Source organism: Pecten maximus, chromosome 13, assembly GCF_902652985.1.
Source record: "Pecten maximus chromosome 13, xPecMax1.1, whole genome shotgun sequence".
NCBI lineage: Eukaryota > Metazoa > Mollusca > Bivalvia > Pectinida > Pectinidae > Pecten > Pecten maximus.
Genome location: NC_047027.1, coordinates 17,089,181 through 17,116,943, shown reverse-complemented (window position 1 = coordinate 17,116,943; position 27,763 = coordinate 17,089,181). Strand labels below are relative to the sequence as shown.

The window sequence follows — 27,763 nt, the reverse complement described above, 5'->3', positions numbered from 1 at the left end:
GAAATGTCACTGGAGATGAAGATCATGATGAACAGTTTACACGTAAACTCGAGGTTGAATATTAAACTTAAAACCTCATTGATTTTAGTTAAGTTTTTCAGCGATATTATTTACATTCTACCATATAAGTGTAAATACGTTGGTAAGAATAGTCAATATTTATGTGGATTGTAAGAATAGTCAATATTTATGTGGATTGTAAGAATAGTCAATATTTATGTGGATTGATCATGTTACAAACCGATGTTTAATAATGTACACATATAAATATCCATATCAGTTCAACATGATAATGTATATCAGCTATATCAACATTGGTAGTTAATTTAGTGGAGACACAGTCAGTTATCATATACTGTAACATCAATACACAAGATACTTCATTCTGCCCGATACCAGCTTGAATCTAATTGTAATGTGATACACATGCTGATTGTCAAATTGTCATGTTTGATATAACATGTCATATTTTAATTTATGTACTGGACAAATTACTTTATAAAATCTTGATTCAATGTGACCTGGTATATTGACAGTCATAGTTACGTTCTGATTGTGTGAATCCGGCTCTAGCTCTCACAAGATAATTTTTATGACCGATATATATATATAGGCCACTTATACTTGTGACATCCTGTCATACAACTCTAGAAATAATTTACTACCAAGCTAAAGAATGTTAAGAAAAAAACATATTCTGACATGGAGTACTAGAACAACATCTCAAGTTTTTTTCTTTTGAACTGTTTTGGTATTATGGTAGAAAGACAAATACAATATGTACACACTTTTCATAGCTATAACTAGTCAGGTGAGGTCTTGGGAACAATTACTAAAGAAAAAAAAATTGAGAGTTATATAATTAAAGTCCCAAAAGTCCGGATAGAAGCTCCCTCAAGTTAAGACCGAGAGGTCCCAGAACTTTAGTGTCACAGAAGTTGAAATTGATATTAACAAATGTCGGGATAGAGATTTCAGAATCACATGTATATATTGAGAGTCACAAAAATCGAGATTGAGAGTCACCAAAGTTGGGATTAAGAGTCCCAGAACTCGGAGAAACATAAAAGTCAGGATTTAGAATACCAACGATTGAGTTGAGAGTCCTAGAAGTGGGAGAAAACTCAATTCATAGGCTGCTTGCTTTTTTTTTTTTGCTATAAAAGAGCTCAAGGCTGGCTGTATTGAAATATCATAGAGTATTATTCAAACTTCCTGTGTATATTAGTTATATTTCCGTTCCTTTTTTGTTACCGTCAGTTATATTGTACAATCAATTACGTTTGGTAAACAGTTAAACCTACCAGTGTATTGTGTACTAAACACAGGACATTGGATGATAAACCCTCAGCATACAAACCAATGACATTGATTTTGTTGCGTGGCCATGGCCACTCCTACAACACAAACTCCACCCAGTGAGTCAGGACTTTTCCACCTGTTGATTGTGTTTCCGTGGTTACAACGCACATCTTGTAGGATGAGTCTCGTTCCTGAAGTGCAATCCTTAATGTTGCAACATCCCCTCCCCCCCACACACACACTCACACACTCACACACACACACTTCATCTCTGCTATTTTGTGATCTTACTTTTTTCACTTTTCTAGGGAATTTGCCCACATAATTTGAAGATGCAGTCTTTGTTTGAAATAGGACTCAAATGGTGGACTAATGTATGATAAAACTCTACAAAAATTGATGTTTATAGTAACCCTTCACCCCATTTTCCTCATCTTTGTTGTATGTTTGGATTATATAATCTCACTGGGGCTGGTACCATTGTCACCATTATAATACAACAACAATTTGTAGTTATGAGGTAGATTCTGATTTCACTCTCCTGAGCTGTACCATATATATATATCCCATATTGGTGACCAAGGGGGTCAGGACTCGCAATGAATTGATTTTAGGGGTAAGCAATGAGGTAACTATTAAGTATTTTGACAGAATTTCAATAGACATGTTTGTTGTTTGATATATCCTGAGTCATTGATGAATGCTTGTGTTCTGTGTCAGATGGTAACAGAAGGTATACACTGTCCAATACCTATATATTGTATATTGTGACCCAAGCTGACCTCCTCCCACATTCTGCCTCCCACATATTACCTGTACATACCTGTTCCATCACTGTCAGAGATGGACAGGTAATAATCACCTGTAATTCAATCTACAGGTAGGACCTACTCACCTTGTACACTTATACATCACTTTTTATACATGTCAGTGTCAATCAAGTGTTTTATTGATATGATGAGATATGTGATTATACAATTACTGATTACACAATTACTGATACTGAAGTTTTATGTCTGTGACAAATTTAAAACTAAACCTCAATTTACATAGTATTGATTAGACTGGCCAAAAGACCCAAAGTTTTTGTTAGAATTACTCCTCTAAAATCTAATACTAGATTATCTCCCCCTAGTTTGAAACTAAGGATCAGACATATCCTTGAGACCAAAATCATTTAACGTCCTCAATTTGATTAATAATTCAAATATTCTATAGACAGGTGGCCAGTCTAAGCATTGATATCCAAGGACCTTTTCAAGTGTCTCCATACAAATTTTGTTTTGTTTTGTTTACCTTCCTTATATTTTTCGATCGTCAATATATCCATATTATTTTCCTGCTTTTATGCATTTTAATTGTGGTACATTTACAGCTGTATTGTAATCAGTATTTATTGTGACTAGCTAGGCCCCCGAATCTAACTATAGGGTGAGCAAACTCACTTTGGCTATATGTAATTCACATATGTAGACAAAACAAAAATTTATGATGTGCATGTGGGACACTGATTTATTTTTGTCGAACCACAGCAACTAGATATCACTTTAAAGCTTATTTTTACCCACAGTCACACATGAATTTATTTTATCGATTTAGATTTATAAATATATTCTCAAATTATTAAAAAAAAGATATTTTCAAAAAGATGATACCACAAAATTTAATTCCCGGTGAAAAGTGTATTAATTTTAAATGCTTATTGTCCAGTTTTAATTACATAATAATTTGACGTCAATACCCATATTCAAACATAACGGTTCAATAATATAAGTAGAGTACTACAAGTTTATACTGGAGGCTGGGCCCACTTCTTAGTTCTAGTGACTGTTTAAAGCTATGATTAGAAAATGCAAGTTCTTTGTATAATCTCAGAGTTATTTACTGATAAAATGATAATAAGATTGTCGTCTTTTGACAAAGTTATTCATATATCATCATATTTTTGTTTTCTGCAGAAAGAATCGCTACACGACAAGCTTTCATTGCTATGTATAATAGATACACACTGACACGAGTATATATGTGGAATGTCAATCTAGTTGACTAAGTGAATGGATTGTGACATATTGCCCTAATTAGCCGATTTAGATACACAACTTGGTCGATAGGTTTATTTGTCATGCTATATTGAGTCTATACAGGGAAATTAGGTGAATGTCCCTAACTATGGAACAAAATCACAGTGAATTTAGAGATAAAGAGCTTTTCTTATCAGATATATCTTCATTTTAAGAACAAGGTTATAACCCACCCTGTCTTTTAGAAATGGAACTCCTGATCATGATATTGTGTTTTGAAAATGATCAAGGATTTTATTTGTAAACATCCTTCAAAATTCATTGGATGTTGCCTAGTAGATTTGTTGCAACATTTCCATTACAAGTTTTTCAGACTTGGCTTCTTATCGCAAGTGTGCCGCAAAAGCTTAGTCGGTTAAAGTGCCAGCCACGCAACCTCAGGTGAAGATCTGAGGTGTGTGGTTCCCTAAGCGTATTTGTTGTGCTGGGAAGTAGAGAATTGTATATCGTTCAGTGAGGTAGTCACCAACTGCTACAAGGCGACTGCCATAAAATGACCCGGACTATTCACGGGGTGATAAACCCAGGAAACAAACAAGCAAATCTTATTGCCCTTACATGGTTCAGACTTTAATACAGCATGAACTGAACAAATTTCTACCAAATTATCAAGAAAATTCATGTATATTCTTTGTAAATCCAATGAAACAGCCTGAAATGAATAAATACTGTAAATGGTCTCTATTATATTAAAGGTAATTTGAATATCCTGCTTAACTTTCGTAGCTTGACCTAAATATTGCAAAACATTACGGTACAAAAACATTAACCAGCGACCTTTATTGTATAACTTATGATAATATGATTCTTAATACGGTTAACTATTTATGTTTCAAATAATTATGAATAAAAATCTTAGCCCCTTCCTCCTCTGACCAATTGCTCATAATTAAACAAAGATATTAAAATCAGGAAATATTTGAAAGTCACCTTGCAGCCTCTACCTAGGAAATGATTATATGAAGGAAAAAAATCTAACAAATTCTCAGAAAATCTATAATGCTCTTTACTTTGGAGAATTTCAGTTAAGAAATTTAGTTTAATTATGTAATATGTTAGCTCACAAGGGACTGGTCTCTTTGAAGATATTTTTCAACAATTTAAAACTAATAAATATGTATACTGTACATGTATATAAATTCTAGTGCTAACAAAATTCAGATAACTTCGAGTATATAAACTGCAGCATGGGAATATGATGTTATGAATTTGATACTGGATAAAGTTATTTGGGGTTCAGGGAGAATGTTTTATAAACAGATTGTGCTATACGTACCATACACTACATCATGCCTACCACCAGAGACAGCTACAATTGTAAACAAAAGTACCTTGTCTATCAATCAGAGCGTGACACCTACACACAAATATCTACTACAGCTACAACAGGTCTATTCTGTCACTCTTTGGGAAACATTTGTCAAACTAGGGGTCGTTATTTTTAAGTTTTCAAATGTGACCCTGACTGTTACATATGTATATGTAGTGATGTCTGCCCCATTCCCAGTTGAAAATTGTCCATGTACTTTCCATAATTTTACCTACTTTTGAACGCAATAGAAAATAAAGACAAAACACCCTAAACTATTGTACTTTACTAACATATTTGGTAAAATCCCTAAATTTATCAATGCGTCTCAGCTCTTTGAGATATGTTTCATAATGTTTGGATTTGAAAAATAATTTACCTATCATGTTTGAAAGTCTGAGCAGTCGGGCTTTGTTGTAAATGCTTGTTTGACACTTAGGTTGACGGAGCTTGGTTAGAACTGATCACTAGACTTATAATGGCGATATGGGATTTAAATCTCGTTATTGGCCTCGGCTGGAGTCTGAAAGTTAGAAAACTTTTACCAAGGTCACTGTCTAAGTGTACACACATTATACAAAACATATTCAATTTCAAGTAAAACACATTTTGTGTACTATATATTTATCAGGATGACTGGGCAGTTTTGAATTAGCTAGGCTAATAGAAATGAATTTTTTTTTTCCACTGAAAGAAAATGTTGATGTTATTAATGTTATGTTAGTACTAGTGTTGTCAGTCGAGACGGCTTTTATCAGATTTGACTTCCTGGCTGATCAACAGATAGGCTTTCATATGTACATGTAATGTCTGTAGACAGGACAAGATCTTTATATAATTAACTATACAATTACCCAGTCTCCATTCCACAAAAAGTACACGTTGAGCTCGACACGTTGAGTACTCGAGTACCTGATTTCTGTTTTTTTTCTTGATTGAAAAATCACACTTGTGTACAATAAAATTGAATTAAGAATGAAATCAGATTTGGTTTTCAGGGCTGAAATGATGATTCCAATTTCCATGTTCACTTTATTTCTTTGTAAATTCAATTGTATTTCAATAAAAAAAACCCCCAAAAAACTTTGGAATTCACACTTCAAAAGGATGGATTCATGTACTGAAGACCTATAGCTGTAGTCTGATGCTTCTTATAGCGTGTGGTCATTTCACTGTACTACAGGTAGATTTTTATACCCTCGGGACAGCTTGATCACTCAACATTTTGGTGATTAGGACGGAGGTAATGTCAGTTGAATGACCTGTATCGACATTAGACTGCTGGGCTGCTGGAAAAATAAGTCACCTGAATAGAAAAAAATCTATTGCAGTAACGCTGGAAAACCTGAACATATTAGACTGAAATAATGAATTGTGAAACGAAGCAGAGTTGAAATTACTCCTTATACCATAAATGTTGTCTCGGACTCCAGACTGTGAATGTTTTCTCATATAATTGTTATAAGTGAATTTTAAAAAGCCATTTATAAAATGGGAAATTTTGATCGAAACCCAATGATTACTGAATGTATATTTTATCATTTACCTTTTAATAATTAATAACTCTCCTCGATGTAGAGTTAGGTTTTCGTGATAAGTGTTCCATACTCACGTAAATGGGTCGTCAGCGATAAAAAATGAATATCGTGGGATATTGTTATACCATTTGTCCTTTAGCTGGTTGTGCCCTTGATGAAGAGACAAGTTTGCCCTTGGGACGGTGACTGCTTACATAGGATATAGGTATTTGATGTCACTGATATATTTTATTCAAGTAAAATGTTTAACTTAAAGGAAAATCTTTGAAATTATAGAGGGGTGGCTAATCTGAATCTTAATTTGCTTTGTAATCTAGCTGTATAAGTATCTTGCTGTATATAATTATTTATGTAGTATAGTATCTGTACAATTTACATGAGTCTTTGAGATGGCACATTGAGTAGTGGATTTAACACCACCAGGATTGTTATAGACAATTTTTTTTAATACACCAATGTAATTTTACATTTTCCCAATATTTTATCTGCTTTACAGCTTACCAACTTTGAATTGTCCAACTGCTACTACATGTACTTCTGAACCTTGGTATGTGCATTTACATGACAAAACATATATATGCATGTAGTACAATTACATGAAGATAAGATATATGTTTGCAAGTCAAGATGAAATATGAATTAAGCTGTTTGCTGACAAAAGTATGACATGTAGTTGTGATGAATACAGTTGTTAGTAGAAATTCCAGGCCTTAAAAGAATATGACCATGCAAACAGTTATCTCCCCTTGTCAAAGTTAATTATCTACACAATAGAAAAAAAAATTCTTATTACATATATGGAGTTAATGAGTTATGATGACTGGTCTGAACTTGACTTGTATCCACTTGTTTGAATGCCCCACCTCTTAATCACAACTTTTTAGCCAGTTAAATTGACTCGTATGAATTAAAGTTACCCCACCTCTGACCAGCCATGTCTGATAAAAAGACATGTGTTATATATATACATATATGACACAGTGTCCAGACACTCCAATGTTTTGTTAGTTTTAATTTACATCAGCAAATTTATGTGTTGTAATTAATAAAGTAGCCAGAGTTTCTTCTGGCCCTAACACCAGACATTCTGAGAGATAGTGATGTGGTGTCGGAGTTTATATGGTTTTTGTTTTTTAAATAAAGCATTTAAAAGGTAAAACTTAAATGAATAAGCATAAGAATTTCAGTAAAGTAGTGAAAGTTTTGGCAGAGTTGGTAGTTAGATTAAGCTGTAAATAGTAATGGTGACGGAGATGCCATGCATGTTACCCTTTCCCAGATTCTACAGGACAGGGCACCTGTGTAATCTCAGTCCACACCTCCATTGTCTACTGGCCAGGATTTTCTACCCTCCAATACACTCCAGACCAGTAAATTAAAACTTGACACTCTCTTTATCAGGGGCACCACAGGGGGAAATTGTTATCTAAAGCACCCATTGTTGTCAAGGGACAGAGAAAGCTGACAGAGAAGCTAGGGGCCTGTTGCTGGGAGTTGTAGCCCCAGGTAAAATACAAATGGTCAGGTAGGGGCACCACAGGGGGAATTCAAAGGTGGCTGAAAGAGGCACTTTGAGGGACATTTTGAGGTGAATTAAGGACATACCCAGAAGATATATTTACATACAATCATAGATTAATGTAATTCAATCTCTTTTTTGACTCTTGTGTAATGTAGCATTATTTTGTGGAGGGGAGGGAGGGAGAACAATACAATTGCTGTTGTTTATGTTTGAGGGCAGTAACTGACAGTTTCTCATTAGGGACATAATTGATGTCACTCCACAGCTCTAGATGCCCTGTTATCAGGATATACAGGGACAGTGTTGGAGAGGTATTGTTTACATTTCTATAATGGTATTTAGGAAAACCTGACAACTGAATTACCTCCTCCTGGTGATGTATGGGGCTGATGTAGGGGGCAACACAGGGCAGTCATAGGGATCTCAATTGAGAGACCTTTAGAGCTTTGTAGAATATGTAGGGATCAGTTCACAAGGTCAGGTTGTATGATACTGTATTTGATTTAACAAAAGCAACCTACATTTCATGTCAAATTGAAAATTGCACTATAACAAATAAAGTTGGTTTTGTTAATAAACATTTGAAAAATACACTTGATGTTTGAATTTGATTAGAACCTAAGAAATTATATAAACTGTCTGAAAGACCAAAAGAAAATTGTTATTTTCGTGACAATTTTAGAAGTCTATCAGGATATCTAAATATTAACTGAATGTTTTTAATTTCCCAAAGTAAACTCTTGTATTATCAAGGTGTATATGTATACCTTATATGCCTGTTAACCAGCAGATTGCAATACTCAATAAATTGACTTCTAATGACCTTTAATACTTTAATACTGTACAGTGTTATAGTATGTATGATATTTTATTGTTCCCAAACTTAAAAGTCTCAACAGTAAGATACTTCTAAGTATTATTTCAGCTTGTAAGGGATTTCTGTTGTAAAGGCAAGAAGCCAGATTTACAGGCCTCCAGATTTGATAAATCTAATACATGTCTGTAATGCTATAGAACATGCAGGTATAATTATCATGAATGTGTGTATGATTACTACATTTGAGGTATTCAGTTATGAAAGATATAATTAAGAAATCATAAAACAATGTAAATCAGGGCTTTGTCATGTTTTGTTAGATTAACAAATGCAACACAAAACAATGAAATTTTACTCTATTATCATAAATATTTTTAAAACCAAAATTCAGAATTATGATACAACTTTGGGGTTGAAAATCATCACCCACCAAACAATCTACACATAGATACTATTGATTCTCTGAATATTATGAAATATTAGCTTTGAAAGATAACAAAGCTCAGCTATAAGGGAAACACCTAAGTCGAAGTAATCGTCTATTTCCATCAAAATCAGGTAATACATAGACAATTTTGTGCATGATTGAAGTTCTCTGTTAGGTCTGAGATCTAAGATCAGTTATTATAAAATATTCATTGAGCACAGTTACAGGGTGGTTTTTGTATTAACTATTTATCAAACAACTGATTATTCCACTTTGACATCACACGCTTTGGTACCAGATTGTAATTCATTGTAACTAACAAAAAAATCTACCAACTTAGGAATGAAATTGATAGTATAATATTGATCTACAGTAATTAATTGTGTTGATGCTAATTACTTTTTAGGAGTTTTTGGGTCAAGTTAAAGGTCCTTGTTAGTAATTTTATTGGAGGGGGGTGAGTTGATGTTGCATTTCCAAATCTGCATGAAGTCTTATTTTCTTAAGTATTGAGTAGGGGGAGAGTATGACAGCAAAAAGCCTAGGAGAAAAAACTCTGTAAATTTTGGGTAGTTTGTTTGTTTGTTTGATTTTGTTTAACGTCCTATTAACAGCCAGGGTCATTTAAGGACGTGCCAGGTTTTGGAGGTGGAGGAAAGCCGGAGTACCCGGAGAAAAACCACCGGCCTACGGTCAGTACCTGGCAACTGCCCCACGTAGGTTTTGAACTCGCAACCCAGAGGTGGAGGGCTAGTGATAAAGTGTCGGGACACCTTAACCACTCGGCCACCGCGGCCCCTATAAATTTTGGGTAGAACTTCCAGGATGCTTACAGTATCTCAAATCATAATCTAAAGCGAGTCATTTTGCTTTCCAGTTGTTACTTGACACCAAAACAATAGGACAATGCATTACTTTATGCAAATTCATAACACATGCTTTAGACTTGTGAATATAATTATAATGAGGAATATTAATTGTGTCCATCTGATGTACAGTGTACCACCTGTGTAGTTACTGTGACTTGGTTATGAATATGAAATGTGATGGAGAATACTGATGTCATTTTATACTTAGTTTTCCTTATAAAATTCTGATTCTGAATCTGATTAAAACATAGAGAAGTTACTATTTTGATAAGCGCTAGGGCAAAATGATGTTTATCTAAAATACACAGAACGTAAACAAACCCTGATAGGTTATCATCGTGACCAGGAAGTCTGGTGGTGTTATTATAGTAACACCTTTGTAGTATGTGTAGTCTGGGTGACTAGTAATATATTGAAGTACAAAATTCAATTTGATTTTCCATAAATACATGTATAGGTGAACATTGTGAAGTGGGTTTGAATTATTCATTACGTTTTTGCCAGAGAGATACTATCGGAACATGTACACCTGCACCATGTATTGGTTAGAGATTGTCTGATAGTATAAATTATTTCCTTAGAGAATTTGAAGTTCAATAATGTATATGCGATATTGGGTAGGTAGTATTTCTCAAAGGAAATCTAACTTTACTACAATTTGTTTGCTGCTTTTGATAGAAAAAAAAACAGAGTTAACGGACCACTTATGATTTCCTTGTGAAATGCATAAATATCTTATCGAGCAGATTTCTTGTCAGTGAATAAAATAAATCTGTAGACATGGGATTTAAACTTTCATGGTGAATGAATTGATTCCTGTGAGAGGAGATTTAAACCTCAAAGATCTATACATATTCTATACATATAACATTACTATATATATAAGATCTAATACCTGTGTAATAATAGGTCTGTCGCCCCAGACAGTGAAATTGTGTAATACAGATTGGTATATCATGTTTTCAGTAATGTTGACAGAGAAAGGTTACCTGTATGTTATTTATAGTTTACAAGCCTTGTTGGTTTACCTGTGTAAAACGTACAGTATATATGTATATGGTTTTTTTAGGCAACCACATCAATTTTGTTTTACTTCATTTTACGACAAACACTGAACACTGATGTAGTGGTGGTTCAATTTACCTAGACATTACTATATACCTGTATGTGCACGGACAGTGTTTACAAATATAAGAAAGAGTTTGTTTCCCCAAATTTGGATTCTTGCCAACTAGCTGACATGGGTTCAATGATGATATTTCAAATATCGTAGACAGGTACAGACCCAAATATTGTAGACAAGTACAGATCCAAATATTGTAGAGTGTAGACAGGTACAGACCCAAATATTGTAGACAGGTACAGACCCAAATATTGTATACAGGTACAGACCCAAATATTGTATACAGGTACAGACCCAAATATTGTAGACAGGTACAGACCCAAATATTGTAGACAGGTACAGACCCAAATATTGTAGACAGGTACAGATCCAAATATTGTAGACAGGTACAGATCCAAATAAGGTAGAGTAGAAGACAGGGTAACAGACCCAAATGATTGGTATACAGAATACAGGAGCCAAATTAATCGTAGACCATATACCGAACCCAAATATTGTACAGGTACAAGAACCCAAATATTGTATACAGGACAGACCAAATATTGTAAATACCAGGTACCAGATCCAAATATTGTAGACAGGTACAGACCCAAATATTGTATACAGGTACAGACCCAAATATTGTAGACAGGTACAGACCCAAATATTGTATACAGGTACAGATCCAAATATTGTATACAGGTACAGATCCAAATATTGTATACAGGTACAGATCCAAATATTGTAGACGGGTACAGATCCAAATATTGTAGACGGGTACAGATCCAAATATTGTATACGGGTACAGATCCCAAATATTGTAGACAGGTACAGATCCAAATATTGTAGACAGGTACAGATCCAAATATTGTAGACAGGTACAGATCCCAAATATCGTAGACAGGTACAGATCCAAATCGTTGGCCTTGGCACATGAACAATATAAAATGTAAACATGATCAGCTGATTGAGATCCAGAACGTGACAAGGTTTGGTTTATTTCAGGAAGACAAACCACCCTGAATGTTTTTAGTTTTGGTCTGAAGATCATGTTTCTGTGTAATGGATAGTTGTGTTTAGTAAATAGCATGCATCATACAAAACATAGGGAAGACAAATGATGAACAGTTCAGGTGAGGCAGTGTGTGTTATCAGGGGAAATCAAATTTCTTTACAAGGAAGACAAAAGTGGTGAATAGTTAACAGTTGATCACGAGGTTCTGTTTCAAGGAAAAGATCTAGTGACACTGTTCTTTATTTGTTCATCGTCAAGGTAACAGGACAGTAACTCTTACCTGGAATAATATATATTATATCATGTTGTGTCCTAAACACAAATAAGCCCTGTACACAAAGCCCCTGCACACTTACAAATACCTAATACCTTAATTGGCCCCATTTTCGCAGAATCAATTTTGAAACAGTAAGCTTATAAGGTGGTGCACAAATAATTCCTCTCCAAATTTTAATACTGAACTGTTACAAGAGAGGATGGGGCTTATTTGAAGATAAATATGATAATGCCATCTTACTCTAGGGGATGGAGCTTATTTGAGGATAATTACAGTACTATAAAAACTTTACGTTGGGGAAGGGGGCTTTTTTGAGCTACAGTTTGAAACCTTTTCCCTATTTGAAGGGGCTTACATAAGAAAAGTTTTACCAGGGGAGGGGGCTTATTTGAGGATATTAAAAATATGGTATTAAATTAAAAGTATTTGTTTATCTGTTAAGTTCAGACTTTTTTGAGTTTCCACCATGGCCTCCTTGTTAGGTCCTGTCTTTATCAAACAGCTGTACATGTGATGCATTAACTTGGTCATTGGCTGATTTATCGGGCCCCTCAATTTGTATCAAAGACTCTAATATCTTGTGTCTTGTGAAACGTCTTTACGGTGACACAATAAAGTGATCCGATTGATTTTATGTTTTCCAATAGGCTTGAACAATCTGATGCCCAAGGTTCTGTAGATCTGAATCCTCTTGTCTGGGTTGACGCAAGATAGGCTCTTATGAAAATACAAAAGCATGGAAAGAATCGCTTCAGTGGGAGAAGGAGCTTTTCTAATGTCTATTAATTTTGAAGGAGATTTGAGACAAGACTTCTGACCTCATTGTAGTTAGTAAATCTGTTGGCACAGTTTGAGATTTTCCATAACTATTACCATGGTAATTGATCAAATTAATTGATTAATTAGTGTAATTGGATTTAAGAAAATCAAATCTGTGTTTAGGAACCTGTCAATTCTATCAAAAAAATAGATGAAAGAAATATTGGTGAAACTGGGACAGTATTTTATTTCAATACTACTGTTGAACATATCCATTATCAGTGAAATTATGGTAATCTATTATTGAAATAAAATTTTGTTGATCATATGGTAATGCAGGTATAAATACATTACATTTTAATCTGTATTTGGTATGCTTGTACACTTGCAGTTTTTGTTTGGATAGTTGTTGGGATGACACAGACTTAAATTTAAATCTCACCTGGGCTTATTGTGTGTATCAATCTAAAGGTCATTTTAAACATCTGTGATCATTTCTCCTGCATATGACCCCCACAGAACAAAATAGACAAACCATGATCTTTGAAGTAAAAGGCCCATTATCATCTAATAGGGGTGTTGGGGTCATTAATCTCATCCCTGGTCTGAGTTGAACTGCATTTTTGAGTATCTACCTAACCTTAAAAGTCCCTTATAATCCTTTGATGTGGATCATCTTTGAAAACTACATAAAAACCTCTCAAGGTTCCGGAAGAGCGCCCCTGTTATTCCGTAAGTCTGTATCCTTATTTAAACCCCAGTGTTGGAATGTCGGGTATTACTGTCTGGGGTATAGACCTTGTACTCGGGGTATTGTAGCACATTCCAATTCCCAATCATGGACAATTACACGCTAGGAGGACCAGTCCTAATGTTATTTTAACCTTCTTCTCCGGGCGCCGATTGATCTTTTCATGCCGATAAATAGCTTTAATTGTATCATGTTCTGGGATTGGAATCCTGTTATTATTTCTTGTCAGATCCAAATGAATTTTGATTCAAATAAAATGTGCAAAATATGATGTTTTCTTGATATATTGGTTTTGTAGGGTATCAAGTTTGGGATGTTTATTTTTCAGTGTTGTGTGTTCACAGACCTTCATGTTAAAACAGCATTGTTAGTTTGGTTCTCCTGGAATGGTGTTTAAAAGATAAAAATGAATAAATTTAAGAACATTTTAACGATAAATTAATTAATCATAATTAATACTTTGGGTTAATCAAAATCTGTTTATAAAAGTGGCTGTAATAAATAGCAGCAGTTTACATATATTTGACTAAAATCTACATTTACATAAATTGAAATTCTTCATTTCAATGTTTTGTTGCCATATTTGGAATTTTTATGGTGTTATGATATACTTTGTAACCATTTCCCAAGGTTTTTACAATCATACCACAATCCACTCAATTTGAAGTTAATTTTGAGGATTCTGATATAAAAAAGTTTTGGAGACTAGTCAGACTATCGGTTTGCACGGTAAGGTCTACTGCTCGGCTACATGATTTTATGCCCTTGCCCTGATGCCTATCATTAGCCTGCCACAAATCTGTGATAATTGTCACTGGAGTTTTCCAGGTGTAAGCCCCAGGTGTAATGGGATAATGGACTCGTTTATCGTCGTGGTGACTGATCACACAGGTGTTAAAATCGTATCATTGGTGTATTGTGTGAGGGTTTGTTTTCAGAAAGCGATTAAAATATTTGTTTGAATTCTTAAGTGAATTTTTATGACAGTCTTTATTCCATTTTCAAAATTTATTGCAAATAAATTGATGAGAAAACAAAATAAATCGCATGTAAATAATTCACACACACAGCCGACACAAAACCAGGTAATTGGGGAAAGGGTAGATTTATCAAAATTCACTTTTCTTTCCAAGAGGTAATTAAATTCTTAAATTTTTGCTGTTGTTACAAATTGGGATCTTAAAGAATATTTTTTTGTTAATATAAGAATAAATATTTATTTTACAATAATTGGAAAACAAGTTATTTAACATACTCCTGTAATCACTGATGTTAAGTAGTCCTGATGTCAGCATGGGAGTGATTTTACTGTGGCTGGAAGGCTGAATAGCTGGAGAAGGCCTATATGTGGTTGGGCATTAAGTAGCCCTGATGTTAGCATGGGAGTGTTTTACTGTGGTTGGAAAGCTGAATAGCTGGAGAAGGCCTATATGTGGTTGGGCATTAAGTAGCCCTGATGTCAGCGTGCATGGGAGTGATTTTACTGTGGTTGGAAAGCTGAATAGCTGGAGAAGGCCTATATGTGGTTGGGCATTAAGTAGTCCTGATGTCAGCATGGGAGTGATTTTACTGTGGTTGGAAAGCTGAATAGCTGGAGAAGGCCTATATGTGGTTGGGCATTAAGTAGCCCTGATGTCAGCGTGGGAGTGATTTTACTGTGGTTGGAAAGCTGAATAGCTGGAGATCTAGGCCTATATGTGTTTGGGCATTAAGTAGCCCTGATGTCAGCATGGGAGTGATTTTACTGTGGTTGGAAAGCTGAATAGCTGGAGAAGGCCTATATGTGGTTGGGCATTAAGTAGCCCTGATGTCAGCATGGGAGTGATTTTACTGTGGTTGGAAAGCTGAATAGCTGGAGAAGGCCTATATGTGGTTGGGCATTAAGTAGCCCTGATGTCAGCATGGGAGTGATTTACTGTGGTTGGAAAGCTGAATAGCTGGAGAAGGCCTATATGTGGTTGGGCATTAAGTAGTCCTGATGTCAGCATGGGAGTGATTTTACTGTGGCTGGAAAGCTGAATAGCTGGAGAAGGCCTATATGTGGTTGGGCATTAAGTAGCCCTGATGTCAGCATGGGAGTGATTTTACTGTGGTTGGAAGGCTGAATAGCTGGAGAAGGCCTATATGTGGTTGGGCATTAAGTAGCCCTGATGTCAGCATGGGAGTGATTTTACTGTGGTTGGAAGGCTGAATAGCTGGAGAAGGCCTATATGTGGTTGGGCATTAAGTAGCCCTGATGTCAGCATGGGAGTGATTTTACTGTGGTTGGAAAGCTGAATAGCTGGAGAAGGCCTATATGTGGTTGGGCATTAAGTAGTCCTGATGTTAGCATGGGAGTGTTTTACTGTGGCTGGAAAGCTGAATAGCTGGAGAAGGCCTATATGTGGTTGGGCATTAAGTAGCCCTGATGTCAGCATGGGAGTGTTTTACTGTGGTTGGAAAGCTGAATAGCTGGAGAAGGCCTATATGTGGTTGGGCATTAAGTAGCCCTGATGTTAGCATGGGAGTGTTTTACTGTGGTTGGAAAGCTGAATAGCTGGAGAAGGCCTATATGTGGTTGGGCATTAAGTAGCCCTGATGTCAGCATGGGAGTGTTTTACTGTGGTTGGAAAGCTGAATAGCTGGAGAAGGCCTATATGTGGTTGGGCATTAAGTAGTCCTGATGTTAGCATGGGAGTGTTTTACTGTGGTTGGAAAGCTGAATAGCTGGAGAAGGCCTATATGTGGTTGGGCATTAAGTAGCCCTGATGTCAGCATGGGAGTGATTTTACTGTGGTTGGAAAGCTGAATAGCTGGAGAAGGCCTATATGTGGTTGGGCATTAAGTAGCCCTGATGTCAGCATGGGAGTGATTTTACTGTGGTTGGAAAGCTGAATAGCTGGAGAAGGCCTATATGTGGTTGGGCATTAAGTAGCCCCTGATGTCAGCATGGGAGTGATTTTACTGTGGTTGGAAAGCTGAATAGCTGGAGAAGGCCTATATGTGGTTGGGCATTAAGTAGCCCTGATGTCAGCATGGGAGTGTTTTACTGTGGTTGGAAAGCTGAATAGCTGGAGAAGGCCTATATGTGGTTGGGCATTAAGTAGCCCTGATGTCAGCATTGGAGTGATTTACTGTGGTTGGAAAGCTGAATAGCTGGAGAAGGCCTATATGTGGTTGGGCATTAAGTAGTCCTGATGTCAGCATGGGAGTGATTTTACTGTGGCTGGAAAGCTGAATAGCTGGAGAAGGCCTATATGTGGTTGGGCATTAAGTAGCCCTGATGTCAGCATGGGAGTGATTTTACTGTGGTTGGAAGGCTGAATAGCTGGAGAAGGCCTATATGTGGTTGGGCATTAAGTAGCCCTGATGTCAGCATGGGAGTGATTTTACTGTGGTTGGAAGGCTGAATAGCTGGAGAAGGCCTATATGTGGTTGGGCATTAAGTAGTCCTGATGTCAGCATGGGAGTGATTTTACTGTGGTTGGAAAGCTGAATAGCTGGAGAAGGCCTATATGTGGTTGGGCAGATAGCCCCATACTTTTTCACCTACAATTGTGGATTTGAACCCTGGTCACCAACCCTGGTCACCTGTTTGTGAAAGACTAGTACCTCTATTTCCATAAATAATGCCCTGTACCCTGACCACCTGGTAGCAGAATCTATTAAGTGGTTAATGAAAATGATGATTTAAAAAAGTACATTCATGTTATGAATGGGGAAATTCTTTACGTACATATTTAGTTGTGATCAGGTTCCATCAATATATCAGAATGAAATATGAGTAATCCCTCAATTATCATTAGAAAAAAAATTGTAACTTTTAACCCAAAATATAATGCTATTAGTGATTAGTTCTTTAACTAGTGTTGTGAAACCAATTGTATCAAATTTTCACAATAATTGTCATTATACAGGGCATTATAACCAATTAACCTATTAGCTGTGTGGGTAGATCTACACCTAATAGGCCACAACTATGTGGTGAGGAATGTATTAGAGGTGTGTATCAGACTGGCTCTATTACAGAAACCAGTCAATATAGGTGTTTTACTTACCATAATCATTAGGCTTTCTGCTGTTAGGTCAACTTTTATGTTGACACAGATTCTAATTTATTATATAAAAAGTCACCATATGAAACCATATGATAAAAATGAGAAAATATTCCTCAGTTTTCAAGAGAGTTGAACAAAACATTTTATGCTAGCCTATCCATGCAAGCTTGATCATTGATCCCAACCCTACTTCATGGCTAACTGGGTTGGTATATATTTTCTATATGTACAGAGTACCGTTAATGGGGGTGAAGTGTATTGGTCAAAGTTCGAGTACATACTACACATATGTGATATTCCACAGCCAGGTATTTATGACTTAGCCTGGGGTAGTAAATGAACGAAATGGCAGATTATATTCAGTCCAATAATCCTTTAACTTGCACAGTTATAATTGTACGATAGATAAACAAGTATGCATGCTATAAGTTTTATTTCTGGCATGCATACACAGATAGAATTTTATGGTGAAATTATGCAAACAAATTATAATTATGTTTAATTTCTACAGTTATAAACTGTTTTTTTTCTGGCCTTTATCTGCTTCTGTGTGATCTACAGGACAGTTTCCTTATGATATAGGCCAATAAAGCAGATTATGAAAACTGGGATTGTGGCAATATTTCTAACTTAACCCAACATTGATCTCTGCCCTTCTCGAGCAATATAACTCCAGAGGATATGCTTACATATTCTTTGAAATATCCTTAATTGGGACCACAGCAATATTCTTTCTAGGTGTAGCTACCCAATATTGATCTCCACACTTCTGGGGTCAGTACTGTTGTATAAGCTCCTGTAGATGCTTACAAATTGTTTTAAAAAACCTGAACTAAGATCATGATTTTTTTTATGACAATATTTTTTTTCTAGCTATATCTACCCATTTTCGACACCTCCTTTCTTGGTCTATACTGTTGTACTTAGCTGCAGAAGATGCTTAAATATGTTCATTCAAGTTTTATATCAAGGATATAGCATTGTAAAATGTATATATATCACTGATGGATTGGAGGAATAAACACGATACCATCAGCTGCTACACTATCCTATTACACTACCTTTCCACCTTGGTGGGTTACCTCCCTTTGTTGTCAAAGTCAAAGTGACACAGAGGACAATGGGTGTCACACCAGACAGTTACCAAGGACACAACACGAAACCAGTTATCCCTAAAAGGGAAATTAATTGTTATTGCTTTTAATAGGCGAGGGAAAAAATCTTTGGATAAAGTTTGTCAGCAAATTGGTTCCTATATAGTGCATCAAAGCAAGTTCATTTTAGTCAAACATTGATCTCTGACAAATGAGCATGCTAAACACCTATGCTGCATCATAGTTGGCATATTTACTTCTTATTAGGTCATCTGACCCGAAGGGTCAGGATGACCTATAGTCATCATGCTTCGTCCGTCGTGCGCCGTCCGCCGTCCGCCGTGCGTAAACTTTTCACATTTCAAACTTCTTCTCAAGTTCCATCAGTGGGATTGAGTTGAAACTTGCCTGAAATGATGCTGGGATGGTCCTGACCAAGTGTTGTTATTTTTCGGGTCAGTCTGAAATCCAAGATGGCTGCCACAGCCGCCATTTTGAAAACACATTTGAAACTTCTTCTCAAGTTCCACTGGTGAGATTGAGCTGAAACTTGCCTGAAATGATCCTGGGATGTTCCTGAGGAAGTGTTGTTATTTTTCAGGTCGGTCAGAAATCCAAGATGGCCGCCATGGCAACCATCTTGAAAAACACATTTTAAACTTCTTTTCCAGTTCCACTGGTGCCATTGAGCTGGAAATTGGTGAGGATGTTAAGGAAGGAGAGCCAACAAAGTGTTGTTATTTTTTGGCCCCGTAAAAACTTCGACATGGCAGTCATGGCGGCCATTTTGTATAATGATTGCGCAATCATGGTTCTTCTAAACAACACCTATTTAAAACTTCTTCTCAAATTCCACCGGTGGGATTCAGCTCTTACCATTCGAAATGATCCTGAGTTGGTCCTGAGGAAGTGTTGTTATTTTTCGGGTCGGTCAGAAATCCAAGATGGCCGCCATGGCAACCATCTTGAAAAACACATTTTAAACTTCTTCTCCAGTTCCACTGGTGCCATTGAGCTGGAAATTGGTGAGGATGTTAAGGAAGGAAAGCCAACAAAGTGTTGTTATTTTTCGACCCCGTAAAAACTTTGACATGGCAGCCATGGCGGCCATTTTGTAAAGTGATTGCGCTATCATGGTTCTTCTAAACAACACCTATTTAAAACTTCTTCTCAAATTCCATCAGTGGGATTGAGCTGCAACTCGCCTGAAATGATGCTGGGATGGTCCTGACCAAGTGTTGTTATTTTTCAGGTCAGTCCGAAATCCAAGATGGCCGCCATAGCCGCCATTTTGAAAACACATTTTAAATTTCCTCTCAAGTTCCACCAGAGCTGTTGGGCTGAAACTTGCAAGAAATGATCCTGAGATGATCCCGACCAAGTGTTGTTATTTTTCGGGTCGGTCCGAAATCCAAGATGGCCGCCATAGCCGCCATCTTGAAAAACACATTTTAAACTTCTCAAGTTCCACCAGTGCTATTGAGCTGAAACTTGCCTGAAATGATCCTGAGATGATCCCAACCAAGTGTTGTTATTTTTCGGGTCGGTCCGAAATCAAAGATGGCCGCCATAGCCGCCATCTTGAAAAACACATTTTTAGCTCACCTGCCCAAAGGGCAAGTGAGCTTATGCCGTGGCGCGGCGTCCGTCGTCCGTCCGTCGTCCGGCCATCCGGCCATCCGTCCGGCGTCAACTTTCCATTCAAGCAACTTCTTCTCAATAACCAAAAGGCCTAGAGACCTAATATTGGGCCTGTAGCATGCTGGGGTGAAGGGCTACCAAGTTTGTTCAAATGAATGACCTTGACCTTCATTCAAGGTCACAGGAGTCAAAAAGGCTAAAATCTTCAAACGACTTCTTCTCAACAACCAACAGTCCCAGGGAGTTGATATTGGGTCTGTAGCATGCTGGGGTAAAGGGCTACCAAGTTTGTTCAAATGAATGACCTTGACTTTCATTCAAGGTCACAGGAGTCAAAAAGGCTAAAAAAAAATTAGACGACTTCTTCTAAATAGCCAAAAGACCCAGGGACTTGATATTGGGTCTGTAGCATGCTGGGGTGAAGGGCTACCAAGTTTGTTTAAATGAATGACCTTGACCTTCATTCAAGGTCACAGGAGTCAAAAAGGCTAAAATCTTTAAACGACTTCTTCTCAATAACCAAGAGTCCCAGGGACTTGATATTGGGTCTGTAGCATGCTGGGGTGAAGGGCTACCAAGTTTGTTCAAATGAATGACCTTGACTTTCTTCAAGGTCACAGGAGTCAAAAAGGCTAAAATCTTTAAACGACTTCTTCTCAATAACCAAGAGTCCCAGGGAGTTGATATTGGGTCTGTAGCATGCTCGGGTGAAGGGCTACCAAGTTTGTTCAAATGAATGACCTTGACTTTCATTCAAGGTCACAGGGGTCAAAAAGGCTAAAATCTTTAAACGACTTCTTCTCAATAACCAAGAGTCCCAGGGAGTTGATATTGGGTCTGTAGCATGCTGGGGTGAAGGGCTACCAAGTTTGTTCAAATGAATGACCTTGACCGTCATTCAAGGTCACAGGAGTCAAAAAGGCTAAAATCTTTAAACGACTTCTTCTCAATAACCAAGAGTCCCAGGGACTTGATATTGGGTCTGTAGCATGCTGGGGTGAAGGGCTACCAAGTTTGTTCAAATGAATGACCTTGACTTTCTTCAAGGTCACAGGAGTCAAAAAGGCTAAAATCTTTAAACGACTTCTTCTCAATAACCAAGAGTCCCAGGGAGTTGATATTGGGTCTGTAGCATGCTCGGGTGAAGGGCTACCAAGTTTGTTCAAATGAATGACCTTGACTTTCATTCAAGGTCACAGGGGTCAAAAAGGCTAAAATCTTTAAACGACTTCTTCTCAATAACCAAGAGTCCCAGGGAGTTGATATTGGGTCTGTAGCATGCTGGGGTGAAGGGCTACCAAGTTTGTTCAAATGAATGACCTTGACCGTCATTCAAGGTCACAGGAGTCAAAAAGGCTAAAATCTTTAAACGACTTCTTCTCAATAACCAAGAGTCCCAGAGGCCTAATATTTGGCCTGTAGCATGCTGGGGTGAAGGGCTCCCAAGTTTGTTCAAATGAATGACCTTGACTTTCATTCAAGGTCACAGGAGTCAAAAAGGCTAAAATCTTTTAACGACTTCTTCTCAATAACCAAGAGTCTCAGGGAGTTGATATTGGGTCTGTAGCATGCTGCGGTAAAGGGCTACCAATTTTGTTCAAATGAATGACCTTGACCTTCATTCAAGGTCACAGGGGTCAAAAAGGCTAAAATCTTCAAACGACTTCTTCTCAATAACCAACAGTCCCAGGGAGTTGATATTGGGTCTGTAGCATGCTGGGATGAAGGGCTACCTAGTTTGTTCAAATGAATGGTCTTGACCTTCATTCAAGGTCACAGGGGCCAAAAAGGCTAAAATCTTTAAACGACTTCTTCTCGATAACCAACAGTCCCAGAGACCTAATATTTGGCCTGTAGCATGCTCGGGTAAAGAGCTACCAAGTTTGTTCAAATGAATGACCTTGACTTTCATTCAAGGTCACAGGAGTCAAAAAGGCTAAAATCTTTAAACGACTTCTTCTCAATAACCAAGAGTCCCAGAGACCTAATATTTGGCCTGTAGCATGCTTGGGTGAAGGGCTACCAAGTTTGTTCAAATGAATGACCTTGACTTTCATTCAAGGTCACAGGAGTCAAAAAGGCTAAAATCTTTAAACGACTTCTTCTCAATAACCAAGAGTCCCAGAGAGTTGATATTGGGTCTGTAGCATGCTGGGGTAAAGGGCTACCAAGTTTGTTCAAATGAATGACCTTGACCTTCATTCAAGGTCACAGGGGTCAAAAAGGCTAAAATCTTTAAACAACTTCTTCTCAATAACCAAGAGTCCCAGGGAGTTGATATTGGGTCTGTAGCATGCTGGGGTGAAGGGCTACCAAGTTTGTTCAAATGAATGACCTTGACCTTCATTCAAGGTCACGTCGATCAAGTATGCTTAAATCTTTAAATGACTTTTAGTGAAAAGCCAAAGTGCAGAGAGACATTATATTGGTCCTGTAGCATGCTTTCAAATAACTGCAGGATCCATATATGAAAAGATCACTGCATTGCAGGTGAGCGATTTGGGCCCATTGGGCCCTTGTAAACTTCTTCTCAAGTTCCACCAGTGCTATTGAGCTGAAACTTGCCTGAAATGATCCTGAGATGATCCCAACCAAGTGTTGTTATTTTTCGGGTCGGTCCGAAATCAAAGATGGCCGCCATAGCCACCATCTTGATAAACATATTTTAAACTTCTTCTCAAGTTCCACCAGTGCTATTGAGCTGAAACTTGCCTGAAATGATCCTGAGATGATCCCAACCAAGTGTTGTTATTTTTCGGGTCGGTCCGAAATCAAAGATGGCCGCCATAGCCACCATCTTGATAAACATATTTTAAACTTCTTCTCAAGTTCCACCAGTGCTATTGAGCTGAAACTTGCCTGAAATGATACTTATGATATGATCCCGACCAAGTGTTGTTATTTTTCGGGTCGGTCCGAAATCCAAGATGGCCGCCATAGCCGCCATCTTGAAAACACATTTTAAACTTCTTCTCAAGTTCCACCAGTGCTGTTGAGCTGAAACTTGCCTGTAATGATTCTGATATGATCCCGACCAAGTGTTGTTATTTTCCGAGTCGGTCCGAAATCCAAGATGGCCGCCATCTTGAAAAACACATTTTAAACTTCTTCTCAAGTTTCACCAATGCTATTGAGCTGAAACTTGCCTGTAATGATTCTGATATGATCCCGACCAAGTGTTGTTATTTTCCGAGTCGGTCCGAAATCCAAGATGGCCGCCATCTTGAAAAACACATTTTAAACTTCTTCTCAAGTTTCACCAATGCTATTGAGCTGAAACTTGCCTGTAATGATTCTGATATGATCCCGACCAAGTGTTGTTATTTTTCGGGTCGGTCCGAAATCCAAGATGGCCGCCATAGCCGCCATCTTGAAAAACACATTTTAATCTTCTCAAGTTCCACCAATGCTATTGAGCTGAAACTTGCCTGTAATGATTCTGATATGATCCCGACCAAATGTTGTTATTTTTCGGGTCGGTCCGAAATCCAAGATGGCCGCCATAGCCGCCATCTTGAAAAACACATTTTAAACTTCTTCTCAAGTTTCACCAGTGCTGTTGGGCTGAAACTTGCCTGAAATGTTCCTGAGATGATCCCGACCAAGTGCTGTTTCTTTTAGATTGGTCTGAAATCAAAGATGGCCGCCATAGCCGCCATCTTGAAAAACACATTTTAAACTTCTTCTCAAGTTTCACCAGTGCTGTTGGGCTGAAACTTGCCTGAAATGTTCCTGAGATGATCCCGACCAAGTGCTGTTTCTTTTAGATTGGTCTGAAATCCAAGATGGCCGCCATAGCCGCCATCTTGAAAAACACATTTTAAACTTCTTCTCAAGTTCCACCAATGCTATTGAGCTGAAACTTGCCTGTAATGATTCTGATATGATCCCGACCAAGTGTTGTTATTTTCCGAGTCGGTCCGAAATCCAAGATGGCCGCCATAGCCGCCATCTTGAAAAACACATTTTAAACTTCTTCTCAAGTTTCACCAATGCTATTGAGCTGAAACTTGCCTGTAATGATTCTGATATGATCCCGACCAAATGTTGTTATTTTTCGGGTCGGTCCGAAATCCAAGATGGCCGCCATAGCCGCCATCTTGAAAAACACATTTTAAACTTCTTCTCAAGTTTCACCAGTGCTGTTGGGCTGAAACTTGCCTGAAATGTTCCTGAGATGATCCCGACCAAGTGCTGTTTCTTTTAGATTGGTCTGAAATCAAAGATGGCCGCCATAGCCGCCATCTTGAAAAACACATTTTAAACTTCTTCTCAAGTTTCACCAGTGCTGTTGGGCTGAAACTTGCCTGAAATGTTCCTGAGATGATCCCGACCAAGTGCTGTTTCTTTTAGATTGGTCTGAAATCCAAGATGGCCGCCATAGCCGCCATCTTGAAAAACACATTTTAAACTTCTTCTCAAGTTTCACCAATGCTATTGAGCTGAAACTTGCCTGTAATGATTCTGATATGATCCCGACCAAGTGTTGTTATTTTCCGAGTCGGTCCGAAATCCAAGATGGCCGCCATAGCCGCCATCTTGAAAAACACATTTTAAACTTCTTCTCAAGTTTCACCAATGCTATTGAGCTGAAACTTGCCTGTAATGATTCTGATATGATCCCGACAAAGTGTTGTTATTTTTCGGGTCGGTCCGAAATCCAAGATGGCCGCCATAGCCGCCATCTTGAAAAACACATTTTAAACTTCTCAAGTTCCACCAATGCTGTTGAGCTGAAACTTGCCTGTAATGATTCTGATATGATCCCGACCAAGTGTTGTTATTTTTCGGGTCGGTCCGAAATCCAAGATGGCCACCATAGCCGCCATCTTGAAAAACACATTTTAAACTTCTTCTCAAGTTTCACCAGTGCTGTTGGCCTGAAACTTGCCTGAAATGTTCCTGAGATGATCCCGACCAAGTGTTGTTTCTTTTAGATTGGTCTGAAATCCAAGATGGCCGCCATATCCGCCATCTTAAAAAACACATTTTAAACTTCTTCTCCAGTTCCACTGGTGCCATTGAGCTGGAAATTGGTGAGGAAGTTAAGGAAGGAGGGCCAACAAAGTGTTGTTAATTTTTCGGCCTCGTAAAAACTTTGACATGGCAGCAATGGCGGCCATTTTGTAACATGATTGCGCAATCATGGTTTTCCTGAACAACACCTATTTCAAACTTCTTCTCAAATTCCACCGGTGGGATTCAGCTGTAACTTACCAGAAATTATCCTTAGATGGTCCAGACCAAGTGTTATTATTTATTGGGCCGGTCAGAAATCCAAGATGGCCACCATGGCCAACAGTGCCACTATATACTTGCTACAGAGAATGCATACTACAATAATATAAGGGTTTTAATTTAGAGTCAGATGACCGTTAAGGCCCCTGGGCCTCTTGTTTATGTACATGATGACAATAACGTATGGTGAATCTTTATGGGAAATGAGCAGAATAAGAATACAAGTGTGTCACATGATACTAATTATCACTTGAGCCCAGATGATAAAACCCTGAGTCTTAAAATACCTGTATGTAGAGAAGCATATATATATAACAAGGATGGATAGTATTGCTGAAGTCCCCTGTCTGAGCTAGAAGTGCACATATTTATTTTCTTTTTTTTTTTAAATGTTTTTTCGAGAAAAAAAATGTTATACTGATCATGTATACCAAGTTTTGTTAAGATCGGACTTCACACAAAATGATAAAAGATTATTATACCTCTAACACGTTGGAGTGAGTTTTAGGGCTTTTGGGTAAAGATCATGGTCACTGTTACTATTTTTAGCGGGGGCCAGTAGAGGACATGTATTGCTTTAACAGTACACAGTATACTTGTTTTCCAGTGCTATAGATTTTAGCATTTGTTCATATTTTAGACCCCGAAAAATGTATTTGTAACAAGCGATCAGTACGACGCTGTAAGGCAATATAATCTTTTATCAAAAAGATGATTTATTTTATTAAATATTTTTTGATGATAATTGAACTTTTATTGATCAATATTGACTTAACATTTAATTAAAGTATTACCTGTGTTTTGTATTTCAGATTTACGAGCTGATATCTCTGTCACAACAACAGTTAACCCAGTTGGACTTGTGGGGAATAACGAATTAGAACTTGTGTGTACATACAGTCTTACATCAAGTGATAGATTGTTTTCAATAGCATGGAACAGGGAGATCACTAAAGACTCTGGAACATACGAACAGTTAGCATCGTTTTCACCACCAGGATCAAATCAAGCTCCAGCGACATTATTAAATTTAACAAACCCGACTGTGTTTGGACGAATAGTTCTAACAAATCCCACAGATTCTTCACTCACTGCGAAGATCAAGTTTACAAGTGTTGTGTGTGGTGATGAACGTAAATACCAGTGCAGTGTACAAGGACTAAATAACAATATACAGGCCAATCCATCCAGTGAGACCAGTCTAACAGTCACAGGTAATATACATTATATGGTTTTGATTTACATTTTCAAGGGTGCAATCTGGTAATTTGTCATTGTGATGGTTCATTTCCAAAACAAATTTATGATCCATGGCCCTTTAAACTTCATTTAAATTTTTTTTTTACAAATGATGGACTTAACAAAATCATTTAAGGGAAAAGCTATTCTGTATGGTTTTCTTATGGAAAATTATATTTAAGGGATACTGATGAGGCTGGCTTGATAAAACCATTAATAAACATTATTCGATCATTACCTATAGTGAGAAAAAACTAACAAAGTTGCTAAAAGTAGGTGATTGTTGTCAAATACAATTGGTTTTATGTATTATTCTGTTTCAGCACATCCTAACGCTACATCCTTTGGTGAAGTTGAAGTGGTTCCAGCATCAAATATTGAGGAAGGGAGAACAGTCCAGTTCACATGTACCAGTAATGTTGGTCGGCCGGCCGGGACCTTCTTATGGACCAAGTACAGGGATATTTCCGATTCTGTGGGTAGTACTGTCACTTCTACCACACAAACTTCGCCCAGCACCGACTGTACCTTCACCGGAAGTAGTGTTATCAACATTCCGATGACCAAAGACGACAATGACGTCATCATCCGGTGTACTTTACAACAGGAAACACTCTCCGACCCAACAGACAACGCCTACTATAAACAAACTGATCCAATCAAAGTTTATTGTAAGTTTATGACATTGAATGATATTTATCTTATAAATGGCATGATTTGTCATGTTACACAGCAGTGTCATAGG

At 37.4% G+C, this 27,763-nt stretch overlaps 1 protein-coding gene across 2 annotated transcripts in view; it reads left to right on the top strand.

Moving 5' to 3' along the window:
* The window catches only part of LOC117341429 (leucine-rich repeats and immunoglobulin-like domains protein 2), a 46,542-nt gene that overhangs the window by 4,935 nt on the left and 13,844 nt on the right, over positions 1-27,763 (top strand). For both annotated transcript variants that reach the window (XM_033903279.1, XM_033903278.1), the window contains exons 2-3: positions 26,592-26,993; positions 27,342-27,689. In XM_033903279.1, coding sequence (XP_033759170.1) covers positions 26,592-26,993; positions 27,342-27,689 — 750 coding nt within the window. The remainder of the gene's footprint in view (positions 1-26,591; positions 26,994-27,341; positions 27,690-27,763) is intronic.